Here is a 26,810-nt window from a genome sequence, read left to right as displayed (position 1 = left end):
GCCAAGGCAACCTACCCTTCCTGCACTCTGCTGAAAGTGCAGTCATACCTTGGATCCCGAATGCCTTGCGAGTCGAACGTTTTGGCAAACACAGCAAACATAGAAGTGAGTGTTCCAGTTTGTGAACGTTCTTTGGAACCTGAATGTCCAACGCAGCTTCCGCAGCTTCCCATTGGCTGCAGGAGCTTCCTGCAGCCAATCAGAAGCCGCACCTTGGTTTCTGAACATTTTGGAAGTCAGATGGACTTCCGGAACGGATTCCATTTGACATCCGAGGTACCACTGTATGTTGCATTTACAGTTATTTATTTATTAAATTTATAAACCACCCTTCACCCGAAGGTTGCAGAGCAGTTTACAACATAAAAATGCAAAATGAAAAGACAAAATACATAATATAATAGCAAAAAACCCAAATATTCTAATAGCTCTCCCTCCCACAAACACGTTTTAAAGACCATAGATCAGGCACCCCCAGACTGCGGCCCTCCAGATGTTTTGGCCTACAACTCCCATGATCCCTAGCTAACAGGACCAGTGGTCGGGGAAGATGGGAATTGTAGTCCAAAACATCTGGAGGGCCGAAGTTTGGGGATGCCTGCCATAGATTGTTTAACCACCAAAGGCTTGCTTGAAGAGGAAGATTTTCACCTGGTGCCATGGATGGAAAATGCTTCCCCCTTCAAAACTGTGGATATGAGAAGGTGGCTATACAGCATGCAAGTTAAGCTGTAATAGAGGACATGTTACAATGCTCTTGATCTCGGGACTGCAGCCTGCACTGTCAATTCATGCCAACAGTTTAGTGGTCTGAATATTCTGACCTGCAGCTGTGCTCTAATTGGGCACCCTGAGTGACATTAACAGAGTCACAGATTTCCCTACCAGTGGTTTATTTTTAAAGTAATCGATGGATCCTATAGAGTGCCCTATATCTCAGAGATAGTTACTGTGCATTATGACATTTGAATTTACAACTATTTTTCACTTTTAAAGCCAACAAGCCTAGCTGTTCTTTATAAAAATGAATGAACGTCACGCTGTGTGGAATGTTCCATCTGTGCAAGCGTATCAGCTTGCCAGCAGAACAATGCCTCTCCCCTCTCCTGCACGCTGTTCTGAGGTTCTCCTGACCCCCAGGGGTGGCCCAATACATTTGGGCACCAGAGGCGTACCAGAAAATGGTGCTTCCTGCCAGAGAAGAAGAACGAGTGAAGATTTACATCAGGAACAAGGGGGAGAGTGAAGACCAACATCGGGAACAAGCAGAGGAATCAAATCAACCTTACCTGGTGGTTGAAGTGGGAATCAAAGGCTATCATGGTGCTGGGGGGAAAGGGCCCACTATGAATCACACTGGGCAGGTGGAGACCCCAGAGGGCATCCCCTGCCATTTCCTCCCCAGGCCTGGGAAGAGACCAGCAGTGCCTCCTATCACTATAGATGTGGCATAGGGTGTGCTGCTGAGGAGGTGGCAGATTTGACCTCCTGGCAATGCATTCCTTGGAGGCTGGATCCTCTGCCCCTATGGATCCTGCTGCCCGAGGCAGGTGCCTCACTTTGCCTCATGGGTGTGCTGGCCCTGCCTGACACACACCCCTGGCTCCTTTAGACCAATCAGAACCTATGCCACATCGGGCAGGTAACTAGTGTGACACCTGGCCAGGAGTTTGGAAGACCCAAGACACCCCCTGAGGCAGAAATAGGCAGTTGATAGAAATGGCAACCGGGATTTCCCAAATTTTCCTGCCAGGCAGCACCCCTTTCCTGTGGATTCTGGAGATGATGTGCCTCACTCAAGGGAAATGGAGGCATGAGGAATCAGGCTTTTTCTTCACATTGACAACATGTGCTAGATAGGCATGTGGCACTTTCCTGTGTGCTAGGCATAAAGCTTTGCCTAGAGAGCTTGCTTACTTGCTCTGGCACACCTTTTTAGAATTAAAGGCCCTACGTGGGGTCAAATGAGAGGACACTTAAATGACAGCAGTGGCCTTCCTAAATCAGGAGACTAGATTTTTATTGGGCAGTGAGTAAAAGGCTGGAGAATCAAGGGCTTAATAACTAAAGGCTCTTTAGAGCACAATCAACAAACTAATTAGGTGGGTCTGGTCTTGCTGAGGCAGCACATCTAAAGTAGCTTATAAACAAAAGGGTCAGTCAGCCGATTATAGTTTTAGTAAAGATTCAAACACATTTCTCCCTTTTGTGTGGTTTAGTTCCTTCATGCAGTGTATCAAAGACTATCATTTTCAGGTCCAAGCCCTCCTTGATTAGTTCATGTGCTGCAGTATTTCAGATATGTTGTCTGGTTGTTGTTGTTTTTCTTGCCAAAGGTGTGTAAGGTTTGTTTATCTTATTTATTTGTTGCATTTGTATCCTGCCTTTTCACCAAATGGTGCTCAAGGCTGCTAACAGCAAAGGCAAGTGTTGCAAGTATTGTGTTTCTTGGTATCCACCATAGGAGTCTACTCCTAGGGCAGGCACCCCCAAACTTCGGCCCTCCAGATGTTTTGGACTACAATTCCCATCATCCCTGACAACTGGTCCTGTTAGCTAGGGATCATGGGAGTTGTAGGCCAAAACATCTGGAGGGCCACAGTTTGGGGATGCCTGTCCTAGGGTCTGATGTCCCTTTGCTGCCCCCATAAAATATTTGAGGGGGCTGAAACCCACCCAGAGTTGATGGGCATTGGCATTCAAATGGTGTTCGTGTGCTGGGTCTTGCAATCAATTATAGTGACAGACTGTTCTTGGCTCATCCAAAGAGATGTTCATGCAAGATCTGGAGTGGGGTTTCTATCGCCAGGTGTGACTGGCTCTCCCAAGTGCAGGAGTTGATCCACCCAATTAAGTCTGTGGATTGCTAGATCAAGGCCTTTGATTGAGCTTTTATTGACAACTGATTCCTCTGTTCTTTCTACTTCAGTCACAAGAATTGTTTGTTTGGAATTGGATGGGAAACTACAACAGTAAGGCCATCATCATTGACTTTCTCATTGGTTTTACAGTATTAATTTTGGAGAAATGGGCTGAGTAATGCAGTCTCCTTTTTGGCTGCTACTCAGAAGCAACTGTGAACATATTAGAAGATGAGGGGAAGCATAAAACAACTCCCAAAGCACATATTATCTTTTCATCTTCCCATTTTTGGATTGTCTTGGTTTTGCGATTTGGCTTGTCTGAGACAGAGCTTTCTTATAAACTTGTAATACTGATTCTGGCTGTTGCCTAGGAACATTTCTCTGGTCTTTTGGGGCATTCATATTCTAATCATAGCTCTCTGGCAAAACCTTGTTTACTTCCTTTCCAGGCAGTGTCAATGACACAGCCTTCAAAGGTTTTGGTTTTATGTTTATAACTTGTCTTTCATTTATGCTTTAGAGAGGGTGGGTGTGAGGAACATATTAGCCCTAGGCAATTTTCATTAAGAATACAGACTGCCAGCTGAAGTGATTGGATAGTCCTTAATTCACATTTTGTATTTTGATAGTAAACGAAGCAGGCTTGAAATAAGTCACTCACCTGGCTTCCTTTGGTGAGGAGGAACAGACTTCAGAGGACTGTGAAGAGAAGCTTCTGTAAAATGGAAAAGATCTAGTTCTTTTCTCCCCACATGGCAAGTGGGGCTGATGCACAGTACTCTTCACGTGGAAGAGCTCTGCTTAGGAAGGAGGGAGCTGAACTGCAACTTCCAGCTTGGGTGGCATGCTAAGAGATACCATAACGTGGCTTCCTGTGTTACACAAATAGGGAGTCCTGAAGTGATTTACTGGAACAGCACCATACAAAATATACAGCTTTGAGTGATGGCTTCAATTTCTGCTAACAAACCCAGTAGGTGTAGATGAGTTTTTAAAATGTTGATGGTGATAGAGGAGTAAACTGTTGTGGTCAGGATATTTTCCTATCCTGAAATCGTGTCTGGAGACTCTCTGTGCTGTTCTTCATATGGTGGAGGAAAAGGGAGCGGGGAGCACAAATGTCTATCAATATGTTCCGTAAAAAAGATGAAATCATTTTGAAAAGCGAGCTTGAAAAGCAGAGTTCTGTCACAGCCAAGAAAGCTGTTTTTGGTGTTTCTTCTCTTGCCTTCTAAAATAAAGGGGGTGTGTGCTTAGTCTTTTGAAAGAGGACATTAAAATGCTTGAGTTGGTCTTAAGTTGAACAACAAGATAATCTTTTGTTTAGTAATCTTGGAGAGAAGTCTCAAGGCTTCAAGTCCTCCACTGGAATAAATTTTAAAATTGGCAGCCAGTGAAGGTTTTCATAAACACTTAGCTTCTGTAGACTGTTCTGCCTGGTGGAACATCAGGACAGGATTTAAGCGGGTGGGAACGGAGAAACTCAATCCAGAAACACCAGTGTTTGTACATTTCCTACTCTCAGTTAACCTCCATATAGTTTTGAGGGAATAGAAGCCTACCCCAGTTTTCACATAAGTAGACCCACAGGGTAGGTCCTTCTAGGACATTGCTACAAATTGTTACCTGCCCATGACAGTGATCTTTATCCACAGACAAAATTTCCTCACTATACCTCAGGCAGACATGTAGGTCCTCTTCTAATCCTCTTTCTGTACTCCGAATAGTATGATCAGTACTCCGAAATACTAGGCTTTAAATAAATAGCACCTGCCCTCATGCACATGCTTATAACTCCATTTAGTGGCTGGAGGAGCGCAAGGCGGCATTAGGGGTGTGACCTACAGCCATGGAACTTTTCTCAACTTGGTCATAGCCTGCCTTTGGTGTAGAAAGGAACACCTTGCCCTCTAATAATAGTGACATATAAGCAAAGGTGCAGACAGTCAGCTACCAAACCCACTCTTTAAACCGCCGGCTCAAACAGTAACTATCCCACTATACAGTAAATGGAAAGTGTGGAAAGACCCCAAGATACCACCGTAACAAGAAAATCTGGTGTGGTTGCAGATGGCAAGGTGAGTGATGTGCAGCCCTCAACCCCCCCCCCCCCGCTTCAGGAGTGCGGGTGAACAAAGCTGCTTATGGCAGATTCAAAGGAAACAGATCAAGGCTCCCAAAGCTGCTCCCCTTGGCTAACACGATTCAGATGCAGGAGACTTTAGAAAATGAAAGGATTAAGAAGTAATAAATAAAACATGCGAATTTGTCTCTTCCCTCCCCCGCCACTCCTTTGCACAGTGAAAGCCTTCGGATCCGATTGTGTGTTGGTTTTCCTTTTGAAATGGCTTCACAGTTGAAGCCTCCTGTCTCTTTAAGACGATTCCTTGTTAGATCAGGGAGAGTTTCTCTCTCTCTCCCCCCCCCCCCCGCCCGCTTTTTCTGATGCTTGACTATAATTACCAGTATGTCTGGAATGTGGCATATAAAAACATAATAAACCTCTGTGTGGGCAGTGCTAGGATTGCTTCTGTGACTAGGGAGTCTGCTTGGCTTCAAGGGAAATGGTAGTGTGTTTATGGCTTTTATATTTTTCACCCCCAGTCTCCAGTTTCTGCGAACTTCCTTTCAGAAAACCCCTGCTAAATAATAGCATTCTCTTTTCTCTCCCCCCACCCCCCTGCAGAATGAAGAGAAACGGAATCTCGCCCTGGGAGGCCATGTTGGATTTGACAGTCTTCCTGATCAGCTTGTCAGCAAATCTGTAGCGCAAGGCTTCAGCTTCAACATCCTCTGTGTGGGTGAGTCAAGTGTGCACTGCAAAGGAGAAAAGCACTTGGGCAAAAACAACACGTAGAAGAACCCCAACTTGTTAGAAGAGCCGGTCGCTTGGTGGAAGAACACGGGCTCTGTATGCACGCAAGGTCCCAGGCTCAATCCCTGGCGTCTCCAGTTAAAAGGGCCAGGAGAGATCTCAGCCTAAGATCTTGCCTCATCTACTCTGACAGTAGCTCTCCTAGGCTAGATGGACAAAGAATTTGACCTGGTGTAAGGTAGCTTCTTGTGTTTTTCAGGCACTGTTTTCACACCACAGCCTTCTGCCCATGGTGGCAGGGGCCCGTTGAGACTGGACTAGTGGAGTCGAAAGCAGGGAGCCCTAGCAGTAGGTGGAGTCAGAGCCAATGACAGGCTGAGCTACCCTCCTTCCTGGTCTGGTTGTAAGGAAGAAGGCAGGCAGGCAGGCAGGCAGGCAGGTAGGTGGGGACTGAGTGAAAGCAGGCTGAGTTTGGCAGGTCACTTCCCCATTGCCTTAATAGAGCAGTCCCAACACCTTATACCAGGGGTGTCAAACTCAAATTCATCGGGGGCCGCATCAGCAGTTTGGTCACCCTCAAAGGGCCGGTTGTATCTGTAGGACTATGTGTCCACTCTTTATTATCAAATTATTGTCACTGCATTCAATTATTACTGTTTTTTTGTAATAATGTAAGTAATAACTACCTCTGAAAGCAGAAACATAGTCAGAATAATGGCAAGTAGATATTCAAATGTACAATTATTGTACAATTTATTGAAAAATGATTTTTGGTAACTGCACTGGGTGGTGGAGGCTCGCTAGGGTTTCATGCAGGAGCTTTGCAGAGCTACTAGTACCTGGAGATGCTGGGGTCCTTCTGCATGCAGGACAGCTGTTCTGCCAGTGAGCCACCACCCTTCACCAAAGGGACTGGCTGAGGTTGACTCACTGGAGCTGCTCTCCTGGTTCCAGGGTTTAAGGGCCAGAAGTATAAAGCAGCATCCTATGTTTCTGAGGAGAGGGAGAGGGAGGGGAGGGGAGGGAGGGAGGAAGGGAGGGAGGAAGGAAGAAAGAAAGAAAAGAGGGAGCAGGAGGGAGAGAGGAAGGAAAGAGGGGAGAGAAAGAAGAGTAGGAAAGAAGGAAGGGAATAAAGAAGGAGAGAAAAAGAAAGAGGGAGAGACAACAAAGATAAAGAAGGGAGGAGAGGGAAAGAAAGAATAAGAACGAGAGAGAGGAAGAAAGAAAGGGAAGGGGGGGGGGTCGCCGCCTTGATTCAGCGCCAGAAAAGAGCATGAAGGGACCCAGGGGCAAAAAGCATTTCCCGTGCAGCGTGAGGCAGCCGGTGTCCGTTTTAGGAGACGTGCGTAAAGCCTCAGAGTTGCACGTTCATGAGGCTGAGCCGCTGCTGAGCTCACGTTCATGAGGCTGAGCCGCAGCAGGAGGAGGAGGAGGTGAGGCAGGAGGAGGCGGAGGCGGCGGCTTGTCGGGTCTGTGCCCGGCAGCGCCATACGGAGAGTCCCAAGCCTCTGGGACGCAGCAGTGCTCTGTAGCACTTTGAGTCCTCCTCCTCCTCCACGCGGTGCTGCTGGGTGCTTTGTCTGTGCTGCTGCTGCAGCAGCAGCAGCCGTTTCCAGGCGCCGAGCCGTGGCAGGAGGATTCAAAGTGCTACAGAGCACTGCTGCGTCGCAGAGGCTCGGGACTCTCCGTGCAGCGCTGCTGGGCGCTGACCTGGCAAGCTGCCTCCTCCTTCTCCTGCTGTGGCTCAGGGCGCTCCACGCAGCGCTGCTCCGGCCGCCTTTCTACCCCCCCCAGGCCCCAGCTGTTTGTCGGCGCTTTGTTGGCGCGGCGCTTCAGCAGCAAGGTCCCACTGCTGGGTCCCGCTGGCTGGGGCGCTCGGCGGGCCACATGACGAGGTCTGGCGGGCCGGATTTGGCCCCCGGGCCTTGTGTTTGACACCTGTGCCTTATACCATGGCTGATATGCAGAGCTGAATCTCCCAAAATTGAGATATAATATGCTTTGTTGAGGCAAGGCTAAAACTACTAATAGGATTTCAACACCATTGAGTGGGGTAAGGGCTTTGCTTGCTTTCTATATGATTGGGTTTCCTGTCATATTGATGAAGGCCGTGACCTATACATTGCTTTCACAACTGTGAAAAAGTCACTTTAAGAAGCTGGATTTTCAGGTAGCTTGCATTTCTAATGGCTGGACCTGCTCCTACGAGATTCAACCATTGGTTAGAATAAAACTCAATGAATACAGGATTGGGGGGCTTGCACCATATGTTGTTGCCAAAGTATTGGCTTGCTTACTTGCCTTCTCCTCCATAGTTTGATAGAGCATTGAAGTTATGGTGGTTAGATTGGAATCGGATTGGAATAATTTGCTTCTGGCAATGATAATTGGGGCCTTTGATCTTTGTTTTAATTTTTGAAACATGCATATGATTTCTGGGGAACAGGTTTTGGTCTCCAGAAGGCAACCTACAAGGCCAAATTCTTGCTTTTCTTTTTGCAGATTTAGCTGCAGCAAAAATTCCATAAATGCTTACTGTGCTAATTATAATTTTTCCCAGTCCATTCTGGCGAGTATTGGAAAATACTTTTAAATACATTGTAATATGTGCTCATGGCTTCTGTTTCGTAAAATAGCTCAGGAGAGAATTTAATATACTCCAGGTCTCTACTGAGAGCTATAGGTGTGTACAAAAACTTGTATGTGATTTTGTCACACTCATTGGTATGTTTCCCCCTTCTCCCCTTCGCATCTTTCTAATCAACTAAGTTATTTAACCAGGGAAACATCATTTATTTTCTGTACTAGAACAAATGGTGCGCAATTGATCATAATTGTGGTGGGACTTAAAGAAACAGAGCGATGGAATCAGGATATTTCTATCCTTATTATTGGAATAACCTGTAGTTTTAAAGGTTGTTCAGACCTCCAAGGCCTGCTTTTCTGAGCCTGTAGCTGCATCGTACTTGGATATAATAATAATAAATTTTAATTTATACCCCACCCTCCCCAGTGAGAGCCAGGCTCAGGGCAGCTGACATTAATGTGCTTTCAGAAAAGAAGAGTTTGACCTTGATTTTAAGGAAACCCCCAATAATGCTGAATCCCTTTTTCTGTTCTCCATTCACCGCAGATTAATGTAACAAAATAATGATGATCGACACTGACTCTGACAGGCAGACTAAGCATATACTATAGTTGCGTAGGCAGCATTATGGGCAAGCAGGAAGGATTAAGGCTAAAGGCCATAAATCAAAAGAAATATATAAAGACCCTTTCTGCAGCTTGGAATGTCTTGATAGAATCTCAGTTACTAATGGGACTGGGCCAGCCTCGAAAGCTTTTTGTTAACTCATGTTTCAAAATATACCCACACTTCATTGCCTCTCTGACAAAACAGCTCCACTATTTCACAAGCTTGGGTAGCCGCCAGCCATAGCCAGGAGCAAGTATTCCCTGATTCACTTCCCACTTGCACTGCCAGCTCTCCTTGCAACACGTCCTTGCATCATACACCAGCCCAGGGGTTTCTGGTGCTCTGCCATCTGTCAAATATCCAGACTAGATTGAAATTATTACACTATTCCACACTGATTCATGATCTCTCAAGGGGGGTTTGCCCATAATTAGAAGATTGGAAGTTTCCAGAACATTGCGGAGAGATCGTGTTGACATTCTGTAAACCTTTCCCTTATTAGTCTTTACATCTTGCTGCTCTTTTCAGTTTTATGTCTGGAAAAGCAGTGCTAGCCCATGGCTGCTTAGCAGCACAGAGGATTGAACTTTAAAAAAAGGTGACATGTTTATAGAAAGGATATTGCCTCATGCTATTAATACTGCCTTTTGCTCCTAAAACAAAGGAAGTGGGTGGGAGACACCATCTGCGTTATAACAGAAATTGAGGAGTTGCACATACGGAAGGTTTGTTTTGTTTGTTAGAAGCCTTTGGGGAGAAAGTTGTAGACAAGTCAAAGGGTCTTTACTGCAAACTCCCTGAAATCCATTTGCTCTGAAATCATGAGAAATAATTAGCGGAGGGAAAGACAATGATGCACCTCCTTATTTCTGGAATTTTTCAGGTGAAACTGGCATTGGGAAGTCAACGTTGATGAACACACTCTTCAATACAACATTTGAGACTGAAGAAGCCAGTCACTATGAGCACGCTGTTCGCTTGCGGCCACGGACTTACGACCTGCAGGAGAGCAACGTCCACCTGAAATTAACCATTGTAGATGCTGTGGGGTTTGGGGATCAGATAAATAAAGATGAAAGGCAAGTCACTTTCCGATTTGGTGCAGAAAAGCCTGCAGTGCTTCGATGTGTAAAAGAATGTAATTTCTTGGGAATACGCTGGGCCTCATATGAGATTGCCCATGCATAATGGTATCGGCTGCTTTGGGCGGCCTTCGCCAACCTGGTTCCCTCAATATGTTTTGGACTACAACTTCCATCAACCTTAGCCAGCACATTCATTTTGGACTGCAACTCCCATCACTGGCTGGGGCCAATGGGAGTTGCGGCCCACAACATCTGGAGGGCACCAGGTTAGCAATGGGAACCTTTGGACACAACAGTTGACTAAGCTTATCCCATTCACAGTTGGACTTGGTGGGACACTATGTACTGAATGTTGACCCTGAACCTCTGGCCTTTGGACATACCAGCTGTATTGATTACTCAACTCGGTGGGTTACACCTAGGTTGATGCTTGAGGTGCTGTTCCTCCCTTCCATTAACTGCTTCTGCCTATCCTCCCATTGCTCTAAGCAGTAAGCTAATTGGTTCTTAAGTTTTGCCCTGGCTCATTTGCAAAATGGCAGCTGCTGTGTCTCCTCCAGAGTGAGGGAAATAACAATTTGGAGGAAGGAATCCTAGGTCCATAATGGCACTGAGCATCAACAGGAGAGGGCCCTTTCAGTCATGCTTGTGGGCTTCCCAGAAGCATCTGGACGTTCACTGTGAGAAACAGGATGCTGAACTAGATGGACCTTTTAACCTGCTCCAACAGGGCTGCTCTTCTCTTCTTGAGCAGATGATAAACAATCAGTGCTTTCTCTGTTCCTTTGTGACCCTATCACTTTGCATGTAGCCCCCACCCCTCTCTGGCCTCCATTCTTAGAAACAAGTAGCCGAGGACAGTTGATGTCTGAGTAAAAGAGGCATAATTTAATGCAGACTTGGACCCCCCTCCCATGCACTTTTTCTTCTCCCACACTTTTTTTAAAACCCCGGTAATCTTTTTTTAGGCTGCGAAACTGAAAACACTTCTTTAAAACTTCAGCGTTTTAGTTTGTAAGGATCAAATCTCTTACCGAATTTTTACTTTTCAGGGTAGCTCATGGTTTTCCTCAGCCGTGAGGAAACGAGTTGCAAAATAAATAAATAAATACCCACCAGTTGGGACCTTATGGTGAAGGGTGGGTAATGAATTGAGTAAATGCCTCTCAAATATTTATTGCATTATACATTAATTATGTATTTCTTAGTTATATTTGTATCCTGACCTTCATCCGGGGAGTGTGGAGCAGTATTTTAGTCTTGCGACCACTCTGTACGGTTGGTTCAGCTGACAGATGGTGACTAACCCAACTAATTCTGTGAACTCCGTAAATGAGCTGCCATTGGATGCTCACTTGACATATGAACAGTTTGAACATCCTTGATTATAACTCAAGTGTGTAGTGAGTAACTGTGGTTTCATGTTATCACAGGGGTCCCCAAACTACGGCCCCCGGGCCGGATGCGGCCCAATTGGCCTCCCAATCCGGCCCGCGACGACCCCCGCCGCCCGCTGCCGCCGCCCGCTCTTACAGCGCGCGGCGCGGCGACGATCTTAAAAATCGGCAAAAAATCGCCGAAAATCCTTTCTGCGTATGGGCCTCTCCCGACCCAGAAGAGGTCATTTCCGATGCACTTCCGGGTCGGGGGAGGCCCATACGCATGCGCACAAGTGATTTTCGGCGATTTTTCCCCGGCCGTGTGCGTGTGCGCATGCGCACGGGCGCGCACTCCCCCGCCCTCCGGCCCGCTGCGCGGTAAGTCTGGGGACCCCTGTGTTATCACTTCTGCTTTATAACAGAGTTATCAAGTTCAGCTCATCAGCGTTAACACCCCTCCACCCAGAAGTGCTTTTGGCCTTATTTCCAGTTTCACTTCTTGTGTGTGCACCAGTTCTGCCTAATTTTAGCTTTACCTCATGAGGTAACCTGTCATCAGTTAGCACTAAAGGTTTTTAACATCTCTTGCACTGAATTCTGATCAAAGCTTGGCAGATGGGGGAGACGGGGCCATTCCTTTTGCAGATGCTTCGGCTCTAAACAACATCCTTGAAAGTGCCCAGTCATTCTTTGTTAACTTTAGCATTCAGGTTGCTAATGGAATTCGTTTTTAGTTACAGGCCGATAGTAGATTACATTGACACGCAGTTTGAAAACTACTTACAAGAAGAGCTCAAAATCCGGCGTTCCCTCTTTAATTATCATGATACAAGAATCCATGTCTGCCTTTATTTCATCACTCCAACTGGTCACTCGCTGAAGTCCTTGGATCTGGTAACCATGAAAAAGCTGGATAGTAAGGTATGTGCTTTACTTCACATGTCCTACGAGCATTGACTTTCAATTAAGTACAGTGGTGCCTCGCAAGACGAATTTAATTCGTTCTGCGAGTCAATTCGTTTTGTGAAAAATTCATCTTGCCAATCACAGTTTCCCATAGGAATGCATTGAAATTTCTTTTTTTGCCCATAGGAACGCATTAATTATATTTCCATGCATTCCTATGGGAAACCGCGATTCGCAAGATGAATTTTTCGCAAAACAAATTCATCTTGCGAGTCACCATCAGATCGCAAGACGTATTCGTCTTGTGAAAAATTCGTCTTGCAGGGCATTCGTCTTGCGAGGTACCACTGTACAAGCTTTGGATGGCACCTTCAACCACCAATCATTCTGTAATTTAATTTATTTGCTTTGGTTTTCTGGGCGCTATTTAGAGATTGTTTTAAAATATTAAGTGGCATAGAAACAGTCTAAATAAATAAATATAAATGTTTCCTCACTTCTTCTGCCAAGGAGGTAAAAGTTTCCCTGTTCTTAGCAGTTGCCTTAGACACGATCCTTCCCACTTCATCACACTCATTCCAGGCCACTTCAGCGTTATAAAATTTGTTGTTGTGAATGTCTCTCTTTGAGCAGTACAGAGTGCTGCCAGTGCTAAAATATGCATGGTTTGGGGAAATGGGTTACGGGAAGGAAATCCTGTGGGCTCATGGAGTTTATGTATCACTGTTTTGATCAAAGTAAGACAGCCATGACTATTGTGTGTGGAAAACAACTTAACAGAAGTTATAAGATGGTCAACGCAGTAAATCAGTTTGTGTTAACGGCAGTTGTTCTGATGCAGTAGTCATTGGGATACATTCTTCTGGTGAGTTCATTAAGGCAGCAACCGTTTGTGGCTGTAGCCAGATGTAGACCATCTTAGCAATGCTGATAATTGCTTCCATACAGCATGTGCCAGCCAACTCTCCTCCTAGCTGTTGGCTAGGTGTGTGATGTTCAAAGTGAAAATGCAAGTCTTCTGAAGTCCATGCTGTGAGGAGAGCTTGAGGCAGAGTGCAAAGGTCATTCACGTGAAAGGATTCGTATTTCAAAACAAACAAGTTCACATTTTTATTGGGTGGCCTTTTTAACTTTAAGAATGTAAAACATTTTAAATGACCAAATGATGCACCTTGCTAAGGATTAATTAGAACACTGCATCTGCTGAGGAATAGAAATGAGTCCTCCACTTACATATTTCGGCTCCATCAGCTTGAACCCTGAGCTGCATATGCTGAGCTTTGCCCACTACTTTTGTGTGTTGCTGTTTGGAGGCTATCCTATATCCCCACCCCCAGAAACCTCTTCTGACACTGGCAGAATCCTTAATCCTGCATGCATAGATATTTGATCAGATGCATACCGGGTATGTGTATAATGCTCAAGTATGCATATGTAATAGAAAAAGAGAGAGAGAGAGAGAATCAGTCCCAAGTAAACATTAAGGCCTGGTTGATAGCTCCAGTTTAGTCTTTGTTGGCATATGAAGTGAGTATTTAAGATACCAAGATCTCAAAGCATGGGGCTGATAATAAAATAGTAGAAATAACAAGTAGAAAGACAAGTGGATTGTGTGATTCCACTGCAGAACTTCGTCATGTTTTGCTCTCTTTCATTACAGCTCACAGGAAGTTCTAATATTAATATAATAATAAACTACTTTTCTGGTGGCCAGAGAGATATCCTAATTTTTCAGAATGGGGTGCCTTGGTAAAGAAAATGTAATGATTAAGTGTAGTCTGAACCTCAGAACCCAGTTCTGTGGGATGCGTAGGAAATAATGCTCTCAATTTCCAACTCGCTCTTTGTCCCGTTCCGAGAGCTGCTCCTGATTCAGATGTGGCTTGGATACTACATTGGCTTGAGATCAAACATCTGTTTAGCAAAGATGTAGGCATCTGAACTGGCTATGCATTGATGGGGAGGGGGGCAGCTGTTCAACAACTCTGCAATGTCAGCATGCTGATGTCAGACACTGGGTAGACTGTCTGGGTTTCCTGTGATATTAATGTATCTTGTTCATCCAAATGACTTCACCAGGCTTTTCCAGGGTGGAGGATCTTTCTCTGCAGTTCGCTCTCCCATCATGCACTGGGGTGCAGCTGAAGTCATAACCAAAGGATCTGTTGCCTACTTTATCTGATTACTTCCAGACAGGCAAAAATGGTCTTCAAAGCTGAATTACTACATTAAATAATAGATGCCTGAGATTGCACCATGTCTAGCCATTCATATCTCAACACACACAAGTTAAAAGTATCCACCCCTGTCTCATTTACCACTTTATCTTAACATAGCATACATTTTGGCACAGTAAAGTACAGCTATGTTTTGGAAAACCACCTGTTTCTAAAAGCGCTTTTATGATATATGTATGTTTTATTATGTTGGCTTCAATATTTAGCATGCTGATGTTGCATATCTTTAATCTCCTTCCATTGCTTGTTCTTTCCTTGTGGTGGCTTCACCTGATAATTTCAGAAGAAAGATTCTGGCTTTGTTTCCAGCTCTGGAAATGGGATTGGGAGTGAAGGTCAAGAAGATGCACTTTTGGATGCAGTTTGGGGAGGACAGATTGATTACCTGTGGGAATATTTAAGAGAAGTCCCAAGATAATGAAAAGTTGTCCAGCTTGCTCTATAATTCACAATATAGCGATGGGAGATGGTGGCTGGGCTCCAAAGAACTGAGTGGGCTTGTACAATTGGCTTGGGTCAGCCAAGTGGCATATTTTACTCTTTTCAGCAGCTGACTCCCAAGCTAGATCATAAACTGCTTTTACAACACTGCTTTCTTTTCCAAAGCAGTTCGCACTGGAGGAGTGGGGGAAGCTGCTGTTTAAGGAAAAACAAGCCTAAAGCCTTCTTTGGGTGACTAGACTAGTTTTGCAGTTATTTTAATCCAGGCCAGCACTGACAACTGTGTCTTCTCGATGACCCTGACAGTGCTTTGTTTCAGCAAAAGAGCAATAAGCCATGCACCTGCCAATTCAATGCAAACTGAATTTGCTGGGAACTTTGTTCTATAGGCAAAAGCCATTGTCACTCAAGTACCTGTGTGTTGGTGGGAACACCAGGTATTCAACTTTAGGCTCAATTTCCCCGAAGTTGCCTGGCTTGCTTTTTCATGCTGCTTTCTTAGAGTGTGCTTCTGTGTTCTTTTTGGAACACATCCATGCTCCCCCCACTCCTTCCTCATAAATTCACCTTTTTAAAAAATCAGCACCTCTGCATTTCTTCAAGCTAATTGCTGGAATCGGTGAATGCATGGTTTAGCAATTAGGTTTAAGAAATAACAACATTTTAATTGGCTGCCAGCTGCTTTTAAATTCCATTTGTTCACAAAGCCTGCCAGGAAATTAAAGCAAAGGGAGGCTTATATCTAAAGCACATCATGCTCTTTTCCAACAGTAGCATCCAATACCTACAACCTGTGTAAAGTCTTACCTGAGGCAGGGAGCTCCCAGAATTGCACCCAAGAGGTTCAAGGGGCTGCCATGGAATGGAAGTATTGTACACACACATCGTGTGTTTTCTGTTTGTATGGAGAGGGTTATGAATCCCAGCCAAAATCTTTTTTCATTTGCCTCTTGAAAGCAAAAGACTGTTATCACATTGACTTCACTTGGCAGGGCCAGCTCTAAGGGAAGGCTGGGTGGCGCAGGGCCCCCAGGGGGGCGCCGCGTGGTGTGCTGCGCCCGCCCACCAGCTGTGATGAGAAACGGGGCTGGGGGGGCGCGCGCCAGAGAGATCTCCGCACCACGGCGCCAGGGTGCCCAACATGCTGAAGATGGCCCTGTCACTTGGAATAGTTCTCTCCCCCCCCCCCACTTTACTTTGAAGGCCCTAATCATACTACATTAATAATACTTGGAAGAATAATGTAAATTTCCTTGGATATATGAGTGCAAGAGAATACACTGTGGCCAAGGGTGGCTTAATGCTCAATGCTGGAGTGGCAACACTTGCTAGTTCAACTGTTTGATGTGACAGACTTGCATGCACAATGCTAAGCAACATTCTGCTCTTAGCTGATACGCCAGACAGCTTGTATTCAGCTAACGTTTACTCAAGTGTAGACCTATTGAAATGAATGAACATGGCTAACTTAATTAATTTCAACTATACACACTACTAGGTTTTGAAAGCATTCTGGGTGAATTGGTGGCAACGGGATATTAAAGGAGAGCGGAGACCTAATTTAATGTGCTTATACAAGTGAGGTTGGGGAGCCCACTATCCCTAACACAGTGCAATTAATGACAGGCCTCGAAAACTCTTTAGGGGGGAAAATACTTCCATTGGTTTTATTTCTTTTGCAGGTGAACATTATCCCTATAATTGCCAAAGCTGACACCATTTCCAAGAGTGAGTTGCACAAGTTTAAGATTAAGATCATGAGTGAACTGGTTAGTAATGGAGTCCAGATCTATCAGTTCCCCACGGATGATGATGCTGTGGCTGAGATTAACTCTGTGATGAATGTGAGTAATGTGCTTACTACAACAAGTTTTTATAGTTTTGTATTGATAGCAGTGACGTATCAAAACTGAAGATTGTGTGAACTGGTAGGCTCAGTTTGTAGTAGTGCTCTGGTGCTATTATTCCTCCCATTTCTCAGTGGAGCACTCCTTGTTGTATAAGGAAGCAGTGAGATCTTTTTGGGCTGGCTATCATCATATACAGTGGTACCTCTACTTACGAATTTTATGCGTTCCGAACGCACATTCGTAAGTCAAAAAAATGTGCAAGTCGAATCCCATAGGAATGCATTGGAAGTCGAAGCAACCCTATCTAAAAATTCGTAAGTAGAAAAAATCCTATCTAAACCGCATCCAAGATGGCGGATGGAGCTCCGTTCGTAAGTAGAAACATTCGTAAGTAGAGTTATTCGTAAGTAGTGGTACCACTGTACAATAAATGCTCACGGGCATTGCCAAAATTACTTAGTACTTTCCCAGTAAATAGAAAGGTGAAATGTGGTACACATACAGTCCTACACAACTCAATTACCTGAACTGGACACTCTTTTTAAAATGCCTCTTGCTTAAGCTTGCACTATGGTCTACTTCCTAACAGCAGACAGCACCAGACAGAGTAGAGATATGAAACATTCCTTTCACACTCAACTTTGGAACAGGGAGTGAACTTGCAATGCTGTCTCTAAACATGCTGTGTAAGTGACAGGATCTACAAGTTGCCTCTTCACACACTTGAATAAGCTGTGGATTGTGGAAGCTGAGTGAGTGGAAATACTAGACACCCAGAGTGCTTTTCTTTCTCTCACCTTGAGTTGTGTCCATATAAAGACCCTGTTGGATGAATCAATATGATTACTTGTATATCTCAGATTTTAAAGGTCATTGAGGCAAAACCTGTTGCTTGGGCAGTAGCTTGCCTACAGTTATTTATTGAGGTGAAATGGTCAGGATTCACCCCATGAGTCCTGTCTGTGGAAGCCCTGAGCATGCAATGTGATAGTATACATCTGAGCAATGAAGAGTCAGGTGGGATATGGAATATATAATCTACCCAAAAGCATTCTTTTTGGCAAAGGTGATTCATGGAGAAAGTGACTGTGTGAAATCTTCAGTTCTTGGTTTATAGTTGAAAATGCTAGGGGTTTTGTTTTTGTTGAAGTGTAACAGCGGAAGATTTTTCACAATGAGTTTCTGCCTTTGCAGTTCTGCTGCCAGCAAAAATGCCAGTACCACAAACGTGGCAAATGTGATTCTGTGCTCTGAGGAGTTGAACTGAGGCTGAGGGCGCAAATGACGTTTTATATTTTGCATTGAATTCCATGGTTATGTGTCATTTTAGGCTCATCTGCCGTTTGCTGTTGTAGGAAGCACAGAAGAGGTAAAGGTTGGAAATAAAATGGTGAGGGCTCGGCAATATCCTTGGGGTGTGGTACAAGGTAAGTCAGAAGCCAAGCCTCTTGACAGCATTGTGTAGACTTTCCTTGGTTGTTTCCTGCTCTTGTATGGGCTGTAGTCATCAATATTCGTACTCGGAGTAAACCCTTTGAAATGAATGGACATGACTAATGGACCATTAATTCCAGTAGGCCTACCCAGAGTATGACTAACCCAATGGGTTTACTAATGTTCAGTTTTATGCCAAAGTCAGCTTGCCCTCAGCTCCAGGGAATGTCACAGTCCTAGTTCCTATAAAAGTCTTTCATAAGGAACATTCCTATCATGTCACCTTTAGAGGACAATGTCACCTTTAGAGGACAATTAGGTTTTTCCCCTCATTGTGCTTGGCACCATCTAATTTTTAGCACCTGACAGTTTGTTTTGATGGCTGTTCTCTGTTTTCATTGCTAGGCTGGTATTTTACTGTGTCACTACATTTATTTATTTATTTTACTGATTTTTTTTGTCAGTTGCAGTATCTGTGGAAATGTTCCCAAGGGGGGGGGGACTTGAAAAGCACACAAGAAAAATATGCATGCTGATCTGGCAAGGCTCTGTGGTGTTTTATTTTACTTTTGTTTTCATAAGCTGATTTTTCCAACAACAAAGTTGAGCTGAAAGTGGTTCCAAAAGATAGCAAAGTGTATTAAAAACGGATGCTGTTGTTCTTTTTTTCATTTATTAATTGCTTCCTATGAAGCATCCCAAAGTGATTTTACAATACAATTAATGCATTTATAAAGCAATTGCATATATACATTAAAAATAAATTATATATAAATACAAAAACAATTAAACAATACTTCAGGTGATCTATTAATATAAATCAAAAGCAGGTGGTAATAATGCAATAAATACATCAATACATAACTAAAATACAGTTGAATACAAGGATGCAAAAACACCCTCATGCTCGCCACAAATTCGTGCTACATACTCACTAAGCTTCTCCTTAAACCAAGGCTTTCAAGCATAGTGGCACCAGTAGTTTTAGAAGACTGTTCCCGATTAAATTACAGGCACCTAAAATTCTGGTGTTTATCTGTTAAAAACATTTTTGTTTCATCAGGTATTTTTAGAAAATTTATTCAGTTCATTGTTGGTTCTGTATTTTTTATTTTATTTTATGATGTTTTGATTAATTTATGTTACTTTTTTGGTGTGTACCAACACAATATTTTTGTTAGAAGATAGTGGTATATAAATACCATAATAAATACAGGTACATGAAAAACATTTTTAAAAAACACCAGTTTCACTCAAATAAGTACCAGACACAATCATTTCCTGCTTCCAAATAAACAAGCCTAAAACTATAAATCAGCATAACAATAATATGGATGTTATCCTGCATTCCATATTTATTCATACAGAGGCAGCAATCCCAAATGCAGTTGCTAGAGAGTAAGCCCCTTTTGTAGCCAAGGGTGACCTCTGAGTAAATTTGCATAGGATTGTGTTATAAGGTTTGCTAATCGGACGGCACAAAGCTGTCCATCTCTTAGCAGAGGAAACACTCCTTCAATTCTACTTAGAATGTTACACCAACAAAGGAAACCCCAGGATTTTGAGTCAAGTTGGTGTGTATAAACCATGGGTAGGCAAACTAAGGCCCGGGGGCCGGATCCGGCCCAATCGCCTTCTAAATCTGGCCCGCGGACGGTCTGGGAATCAGGTGTTTTTACATGAGTAGAATGTGTCCTTTTATTTAAAACACATCTCTGGGTTATTTGTGGGGGCTGCCTGGTGTTTTTACATGAGTAGAATGTGTGCTTTTATTTAAAATGCATCTCTGGGTTATTTGTGGGGCATAGGAATTTGTTCAATCCCCCCCCAAAAATATAGTCCAGCCCCCCCACAAGGTCTGAGGGACAGTGGACCGGCCCCCTGCTGAAAAAGTTTGCTGACCCCATGGTATAAACCATCCATTTTTTCACAATGGCTACGCTCCTTCTCTTCGTTTGCTCAGTTGAGAATGAAAGCCACTGTGACTTTGTAAAGCTGCGAGAGATGCTGATCCGTGTCAACATGGAAGATCTGCGGGAGCAAACTCATACTCGCCACTACGAGCTTTACAGGCGGTGTAAGCTAGAAGAAATGGGCTTCAAAGATACTGATCCCGACAGCCAGCCATTCAGGTGAGAGAGCATCCTCTCCATTCTTGCTTTCCACTGGAATACCTGTACAGGTGTGTGAAGGCTTCAAGTTCTGTCGGAATCTGGGGCACTCTTGTAAGCAGGATGACAGTAATGTGTCATGTCCTTAATGCCTCCCCGCCTCCCTCTTTGACACATGCATGCACAGCACATTTACGTAGGTGTAGCTTTATAGCTGCTTGTTGTCTTTCGTTGTTTTTCAGCACCTTTTAACGTCTAAGTGATTTGAGGTTTGTATCTTTTGTGTCTTAACCAGCCTTCAAGAAACCTATGAGACCAAGAGAAAAGAATTCCTCTGTGAGTTGCAGAAGAAAGAGGAAGAAATGAGGCAAATGTTTGTGAACAAGGTCAAGGAAACAGAGTTGGAACTGAAAGAAAAGGAGAGAGAAGTGAGTGGCAGAGAATGGAATCTGGATCACAGAGTCATATGGTCAAAAGTAATAGGGGTAGGGGTGTGTGTGTGTGTGTTCCTATGACACTACAATTATAATATTCCAACACTGAGAAGCAAAGAAAATGAGAACTTCCTTGCTGGATCCAACTTGTCAAATCCAGCATTCTGTCTCCATTGATAAGAGCAGCCAGATCTTTCTGGGAGCTTAGAAACAGGGCATTAAAGGAACATTCATCCTCTGGGGAATGCATTACAGGGTTAGGGCTGCTCCCTCATCTGTTTAATCCATTTTTAAAGGCCATCTAATCTATTGCTGTTGACTATACCTTGCAGTAGTATATTCCTTACTTTTTTTGTGTGTGAGAAACTACTGGCTCAAACTTTTATTTTATATGAAGGTTGTGGGGGAAAGTCTTCAAACTTCTGGATTTCTGTATTTGAATTTATTAAGATCTACTCCAGGGCTTTCAGTATCTAAAACCTAGATGAAACAATCCCAAAATGACTGCATCCATGTCATACGTCCAGGATTATCCTACCCTAGGTATGAGCTGCTTCTTTTTTTGTAAAACAAACCTTTCAACTACAGTGGTACCTCGTGTTGCGTACCGTCCCCCTTACGAATGCTGCGGGTTACGCGCTCCACTAACCTGGAAGTAGATGCCCCTTGTTGCGACCTTTGCCCTGGGATGCGAGCGGAAGTCGTGCTCTGGCGGCGCGGCAGCAGCGGGAGGCGCCATTAGCGAAAGAGCGCCTCATGTTACGAGCGGTTTCCTGTTACAGGTACCACTGTAATCATGAAGGCATGTTGCCATCTTTCAGGAGCAGACGGGGGCTAATCTTACACATGAAGTCAGGCAAGAGGGTGTCAAGTAATTGTAAACCTTTGTTCTTCAGCTGGAACTAAGGGCCAGGCCATATATTAATGGAGTGGAGGAATTGCTCTTTTCACTATAGTGGTCCCTCCACTGAGGTCTGTGGAAAGAACCCGTACAAATCAGGCAAATTGTTCTTCCTGTGTTGTTCTTCAAGATTATTCTCAATACAGATGTATTGAGAAGCAGAATTAGTCCATCCCACATGGGTCCATTATGTAGATCAGGCATCCCCAAACTTCGGCCCTCCAGACATTTTGGACTACAGTTCCCATCATCCCCAACCACTGGTCCTGTTAGCTAGGGATGATGGGAGTTGTAGGCCAAAACGTCTGGAGGGCCGCAGTTTGGGGATGCCTGATGTAGATGTTAACCAGAGCAGCACTTGATCCAGAAGTGACACCCATGTCTCTCATTAGCGTTTAACTCTGCCCTCTGTGATGACCTATAGGACACACTTGCTTGGATGGTAGTGCCCTGCTGTAGGTCAGGATTGGGTTCTACTTCCTTGCAGTGGAGGCAGTGCTGACTGGGTTTCTTCCCCCCCCCCTCCTTTGGTCAGCTGCATGAGAAGTTTGAACATCTAAAAAGAATGCATCAGGAAGAGAAGAGGAAAGTGGAGGAGAAGAGGAGAGAGCTGGAGGAGGAGATGAACGCCTTCAACAGGAGGAAAGTGGCAGTTGAAACCCTGCAGTGTCAGTCTCTGCAAGCCACTTCACAGCAGCCACTGAAGAAGGACAAAGACAAGAAAAAGTAAGCAGTTTGACATGAGCTTCACTTTGTTTCCATCCTTTCCTAAGATAAGACATTCACACCCAAGTCAAGTCATCTAAAAATATTGCAACAGATGAGTTATTAATAATAAAAAAGGTGGTGGGAAGGAATGAGGGGCTCAAGAAGCGGTTTAGATAATTTCCAGAATGATAAAGAAGCTCCAATTTCCCATTCTAACAGAATAAGGCAAGGGAATGTTGTATAAATTTTAGCCACAGTTTCGCAACCATACCAAAGATTTAAGGAGGGAAAAGACCTCCATCTTAGACTAATGAAGATTGACCCAGTAAATGCTTCTTCTGGCCCCAGGATAGTCTTGTCACTTTTTCTTGAAGTGGATTAGCAATGAAAACGAGCATAAAACAATTTCATACAAAAGCAACATACATACACAACTAGTATTAATTCTTTGTCTGCTGGCCACCATGGAAGGGAAATAAGAGAGTTCTATATAAACAGATCAGTGTTGTTTTATGTAGTGTTGACATTAAGCATCCCCAATGGGTTTCTTGTTCCATGGGATCTTGAAATGCACTTGATTTCATTTTTGGTTAGAGTAGGTTCTGTTCTGCATGTAGGTCTACTCATTATAGGGGACAAATTTAATGTTCAGGCTGCATATTCTGTCATACCTCCGCATGAACGTGTCAGACCATTAGCCAATCCAGCCCATTACGCTGAGAAGCAGTGGCTGTCCAGAGTCTCAGGCAGAGATATTTCCTACACGGCTGTGTGAGATCCTGCTAACTGGAGATCTTACAGATAAAACTGGGAGCCTTCCCTCAGGCAAAGCGTATTCTGTACCACTGAGTCATGTTTCATCCCTCCAGATAAACTGCTACATGGGACCCTAGCAATTACCTTGTTGGAGCAGATCAAAGGTCTTCTAGGCCATCCATGTCTCTGGGAAGTCCAGAAAAGAGGATATTGTGGAGATACCACTTTTGATTTTTGTCTCCAGTGTCTGTTAACTGGCCGACTAAAACAGGTCTTCCATATTCAAAATATATTTGTTGGATCTCATTGTAAAGCCGTCTAAACCAGTGACCACACTGCATCTTGTGATACTGAATTCCACAAACGAGTTTTCAATATCCGAATAAGCACATTTTTGTTTTGAATCAGCTGCTAAAAGTGTTTCTCCGATGTACTCTTCCGGCAGGTTATCACCTCTTTATAGCTGCTACTCGTAGTTGAGCCAGCTGCAATACAAAATGGGGATAAACAGGGATAAAAACCATACTACTACTACTTTGCTACACCTGGTATTTTATACTTATTAAAATATTGAAGTTACAGGTAGGTAGCTGTGTTGGTCTGAGTCGAAGCAAAATAAAAAAAATTCCTTCAGTAGCATTTAGTTGGTCTTTAAGGTGCTACTGAAGGAATGTTTAAAATATTGAAGTTCATGGAGGTCCAGGCCTTGTTTTTGGTAACCATGCATCATAATGATAATGAAGGTGAGAATGCAAGGCAAGGATTAGCTCAGTTCAAGTTTTAATTTAAGTAGAGTTTCCTGCTACCTGTGCGAAATTGTTTGAAGACAATGAAATCCCTCCACTGCAAATTAATAATTTTCCTGCTTAGAATGTACTGAAACTTCTGTGGCATAATTCTTCTTCTTCTTCTTGCTAATACTTCTTTTTCTTGCTAATACTATGGAGGGCGCCTGCCTCTCATCTTTAGCATCTCTTCTACTTGATCTAGGATCCAAGAGCTATAGCTTGTTTTATGAGATATACTCTTGATTCACGTCCAACAGTTTTCAGTGATCTGCTGTCATGCAGTCTTTGTTTCAAAGTATTGCCAAGTGTGATACGGTTGCATGTCCAGCCTTTGAGATTAAAGGTGTCCTGTACTTTAAACGGCAAGGATAATGCTGAAACGTCTCCCTCAACCTACACTTGCCTATGAATACTTGCCAGCATTCATATGCATACCTAGCCAACCAGCTGCAGAAGCTGTGCGTATCTTCTCCTTCTGGTCCATTCAAGGACTAGTACGGCAATTTTGATGCTTCGTTAACTCTAGAGAATGTAACATGCATTCTAGTCTCTGCTGTGGTCTGTAGCCTCCCCAGACCTCTGCCCCTGGTTTTTCTACCCTCAGTTCAGTCAGAGGCAACTCACCTGTTCAGGTATTCAGAACCACACAGCAATAAGCCTGTGAGAGCAGGACTGTCACACTGTGCTGGTTCCTCCTGCCCCACACCACCACCACTTCCCACTGCTGTCTGTGCATGCTTGCTGAAGGTTCTGGCTCACAGGGAAAGCTTGCATGTGTCCTTCAGGCTCCTGCACTGCAGACATGCTCCCAGCACAGAGACAGAATTGGAGAGAGGCTAGCATGGATGTGGAGGCAGGGCAAGGGTGTGGTGCAGTCCTATTTTTCTTTGTCGTGCAATTGTAGTCATGGTGGTGAAGGCCTTTGTAGACCTGAAGTTGCTTAGCACATGTGTTGATATCCTCATGCTGTTGTTAGAGGTCAGGGTCCCAGCTGATGCTAGCTGCCAACTTTTTCCATTTTTACTCCCAAGAGTGGGCTCACGTGTTACCTTTGTAGCATGAAAGCCACTTCTGCCTGGACCCAGGGCACTGCTAGATTAGTGACATCTGTAAAGAAGGAACTTGCCTGAGTTAGGATCATGTTGGGAATCCTTCTTTCCTACTGTTGTCAGGAAGTGGTGGTGACATGACTCTACAATGTGAATGAATCCTCCAATGATAACATTGTGAGGGATGTCAAATAGCCTGCCTTGGATCCGTGATCTCTGTTAGTTGCTTCTTACTGCCCAGATACAATATGCACACAGCTTGGGCCCTAGGAGTAATAATGCGGGTTTTATCAGAGATTTTTTTAAATGATCTGTGTAATACAAGAACTGTTGTCCTTGCAGCTACAGTGTAAAAGAGAGGAATGGATGAAATACTGCAAGTGGCATATAGTGTACCAGAGCTGGGGAGGTGTAGGCAAGGTTGGGGGGGGGGAACTCACCTAAATAAAGCAAGTTGATGTGAACTTGACAGCCCAATGACTTTCTGAGCTAATGTGTGTTACAAAATTCTGGCAAGCTGCTTTGCCTCAGAATGTTAGTGGTTTTGCATTAACTATTTAACTTCTAGTGTTTTTATGTGTTTTATATTCTTTATCTTTTTTGAAAAAATGATATGATTGTGTGACTAAGCTCTATAGTCTCCGGTGATGTAATATTTGCTGTGTAATACACAGTGCAATCTATTTTTTCCATGCATACTTACCCTAGGTAAGTGGATGGTGGCGATTGTAAGATAAATTGCCCATCTCTTACTAGGAGTTCAAACGAAAACGTCTAGCACAAGTCATAGAAAAGTTACGGAACTGGGTTATAAGATTGCTGTAGGGGCCTCTGTCTCATATACAAGTGGCTTCTTTGCTCTTTACTCATGCTAAATTTCAGCCTCTTGTCTTCCATGAATTAAGAATGTTGGTCATGATTTGTGCTTGTGTTAAGCTTCATATGATACCATGTCCTCTTGAGAGATGCCTGGTTATCATGATTAGTTCTATCTAACATTGCTAGTACCTATTTCTTTTTCTTTAAAAAAAATCAGCAGTTTTGGTGAACAGTCTATTTATATTTCTGTATGAATCTTATGGAGCAGCAGTGTAACTATCCTATTTAGCATGAGCAAGATTGTGAGCTAAAGTGAGTCAAAATAGCCTGTCTAGAACGCCGGTATCAGCCACCGCCAATCCAGACCCCAGTCCTTTTAACAGAGATCTTAAAAACAGAAATGCCTGAGATTGAACTAGATGACTCATAAGTTTAAAACCTGTGGTCTGTTATTCAGGTAAACTGATTAATCTTTTCTCTAGTGCAATTAATTAGATTTTTTTGTTTTGTATTTTTTTTAAAGTAAGGCAAGAATGATTTGATTTTGATCATGGAGTGGTCTGGTTTACATATAACATTAAACCATGGTTTAATGTTTTGTGTCCAAACCTTCACAAGCCCAAGCAAAGTGTCAGACTCACTCACATCACTTTTCCCTCTTCTCCGGCCAGGAGTGTGACTTCTGCTGAGTTTAGTTTAACTTGCAAACAAACTCAGTTTAGCATTACATATGTACCAGCAATCCTGGTTGGAAACTAGTAATGGTTAGTGAAACAAGCCAGCTTCATAATCCATAGTTTGAGGTTGGCTTGTTTAGAAACTAACCATGGATTGATTTAAACCAGGATACTGGGTTCATATGTAACGCTAAGCCAATATTTTCTGGAATTGAAACTAAACTCAGCAGAAGTTCTATTGGCTGCACAACAGAGGAAGGGAAGAGAATACTTGCCTGATGCTTTGCACAGGCTTGGGGAGGCTCATTCACACAACATTAGACCTTGGTTTAGTGTGGCATGTAAGTCCCAAAGGATCAC

At 43.7% G+C, this 26,810-nt stretch overlaps 1 protein-coding gene across 4 annotated transcripts in view; it reads left to right on the top strand.

The window, feature by feature from the left end:
- Positions 1-26,810, top strand: part of SEPTIN8 (septin 8) — a 67,372-nt gene that overhangs the window by 36,713 nt on the left and 3,849 nt on the right. For 3 of the 4 annotated variants that reach the window (XM_060271687.1, XM_060271688.1, XM_035105399.2), the window contains 8 exons: positions 5,551-5,665; positions 9,759-9,954; positions 12,074-12,260; positions 16,606-16,767; positions 18,104-18,200; positions 20,171-20,339; positions 20,614-20,746; positions 22,189-22,379. In XM_060271687.1, the coding sequence (XP_060127670.1) occupies positions 5,551-5,665; positions 9,759-9,954; positions 12,074-12,260; positions 16,606-16,767; positions 18,104-18,200; positions 20,171-20,339; positions 20,614-20,746; positions 22,189-22,379 (1,250 nt within the window). The remainder of the gene's footprint in view (positions 1-5,550; positions 5,666-9,758; positions 9,955-12,073; positions 12,261-16,605; positions 16,768-18,103; positions 18,201-20,170; positions 20,340-20,613; positions 20,747-22,188; positions 22,380-26,810) is intronic. The other variant, XM_060271686.1, reaches the window with a different exon arrangement.

The sequence above is a fragment of the Zootoca vivipara genome, chromosome 2 (assembly GCF_963506605.1).
Source record: "Zootoca vivipara chromosome 2, rZooViv1.1, whole genome shotgun sequence".
NCBI classification, from domain to species: domain Eukaryota; kingdom Metazoa; phylum Chordata; class Lepidosauria; order Squamata; family Lacertidae; genus Zootoca; species Zootoca vivipara.
The sequence above is the reverse complement of the archived record's forward strand: the minus strand, read 5'-3'. Positions and strand labels throughout refer to the sequence as shown.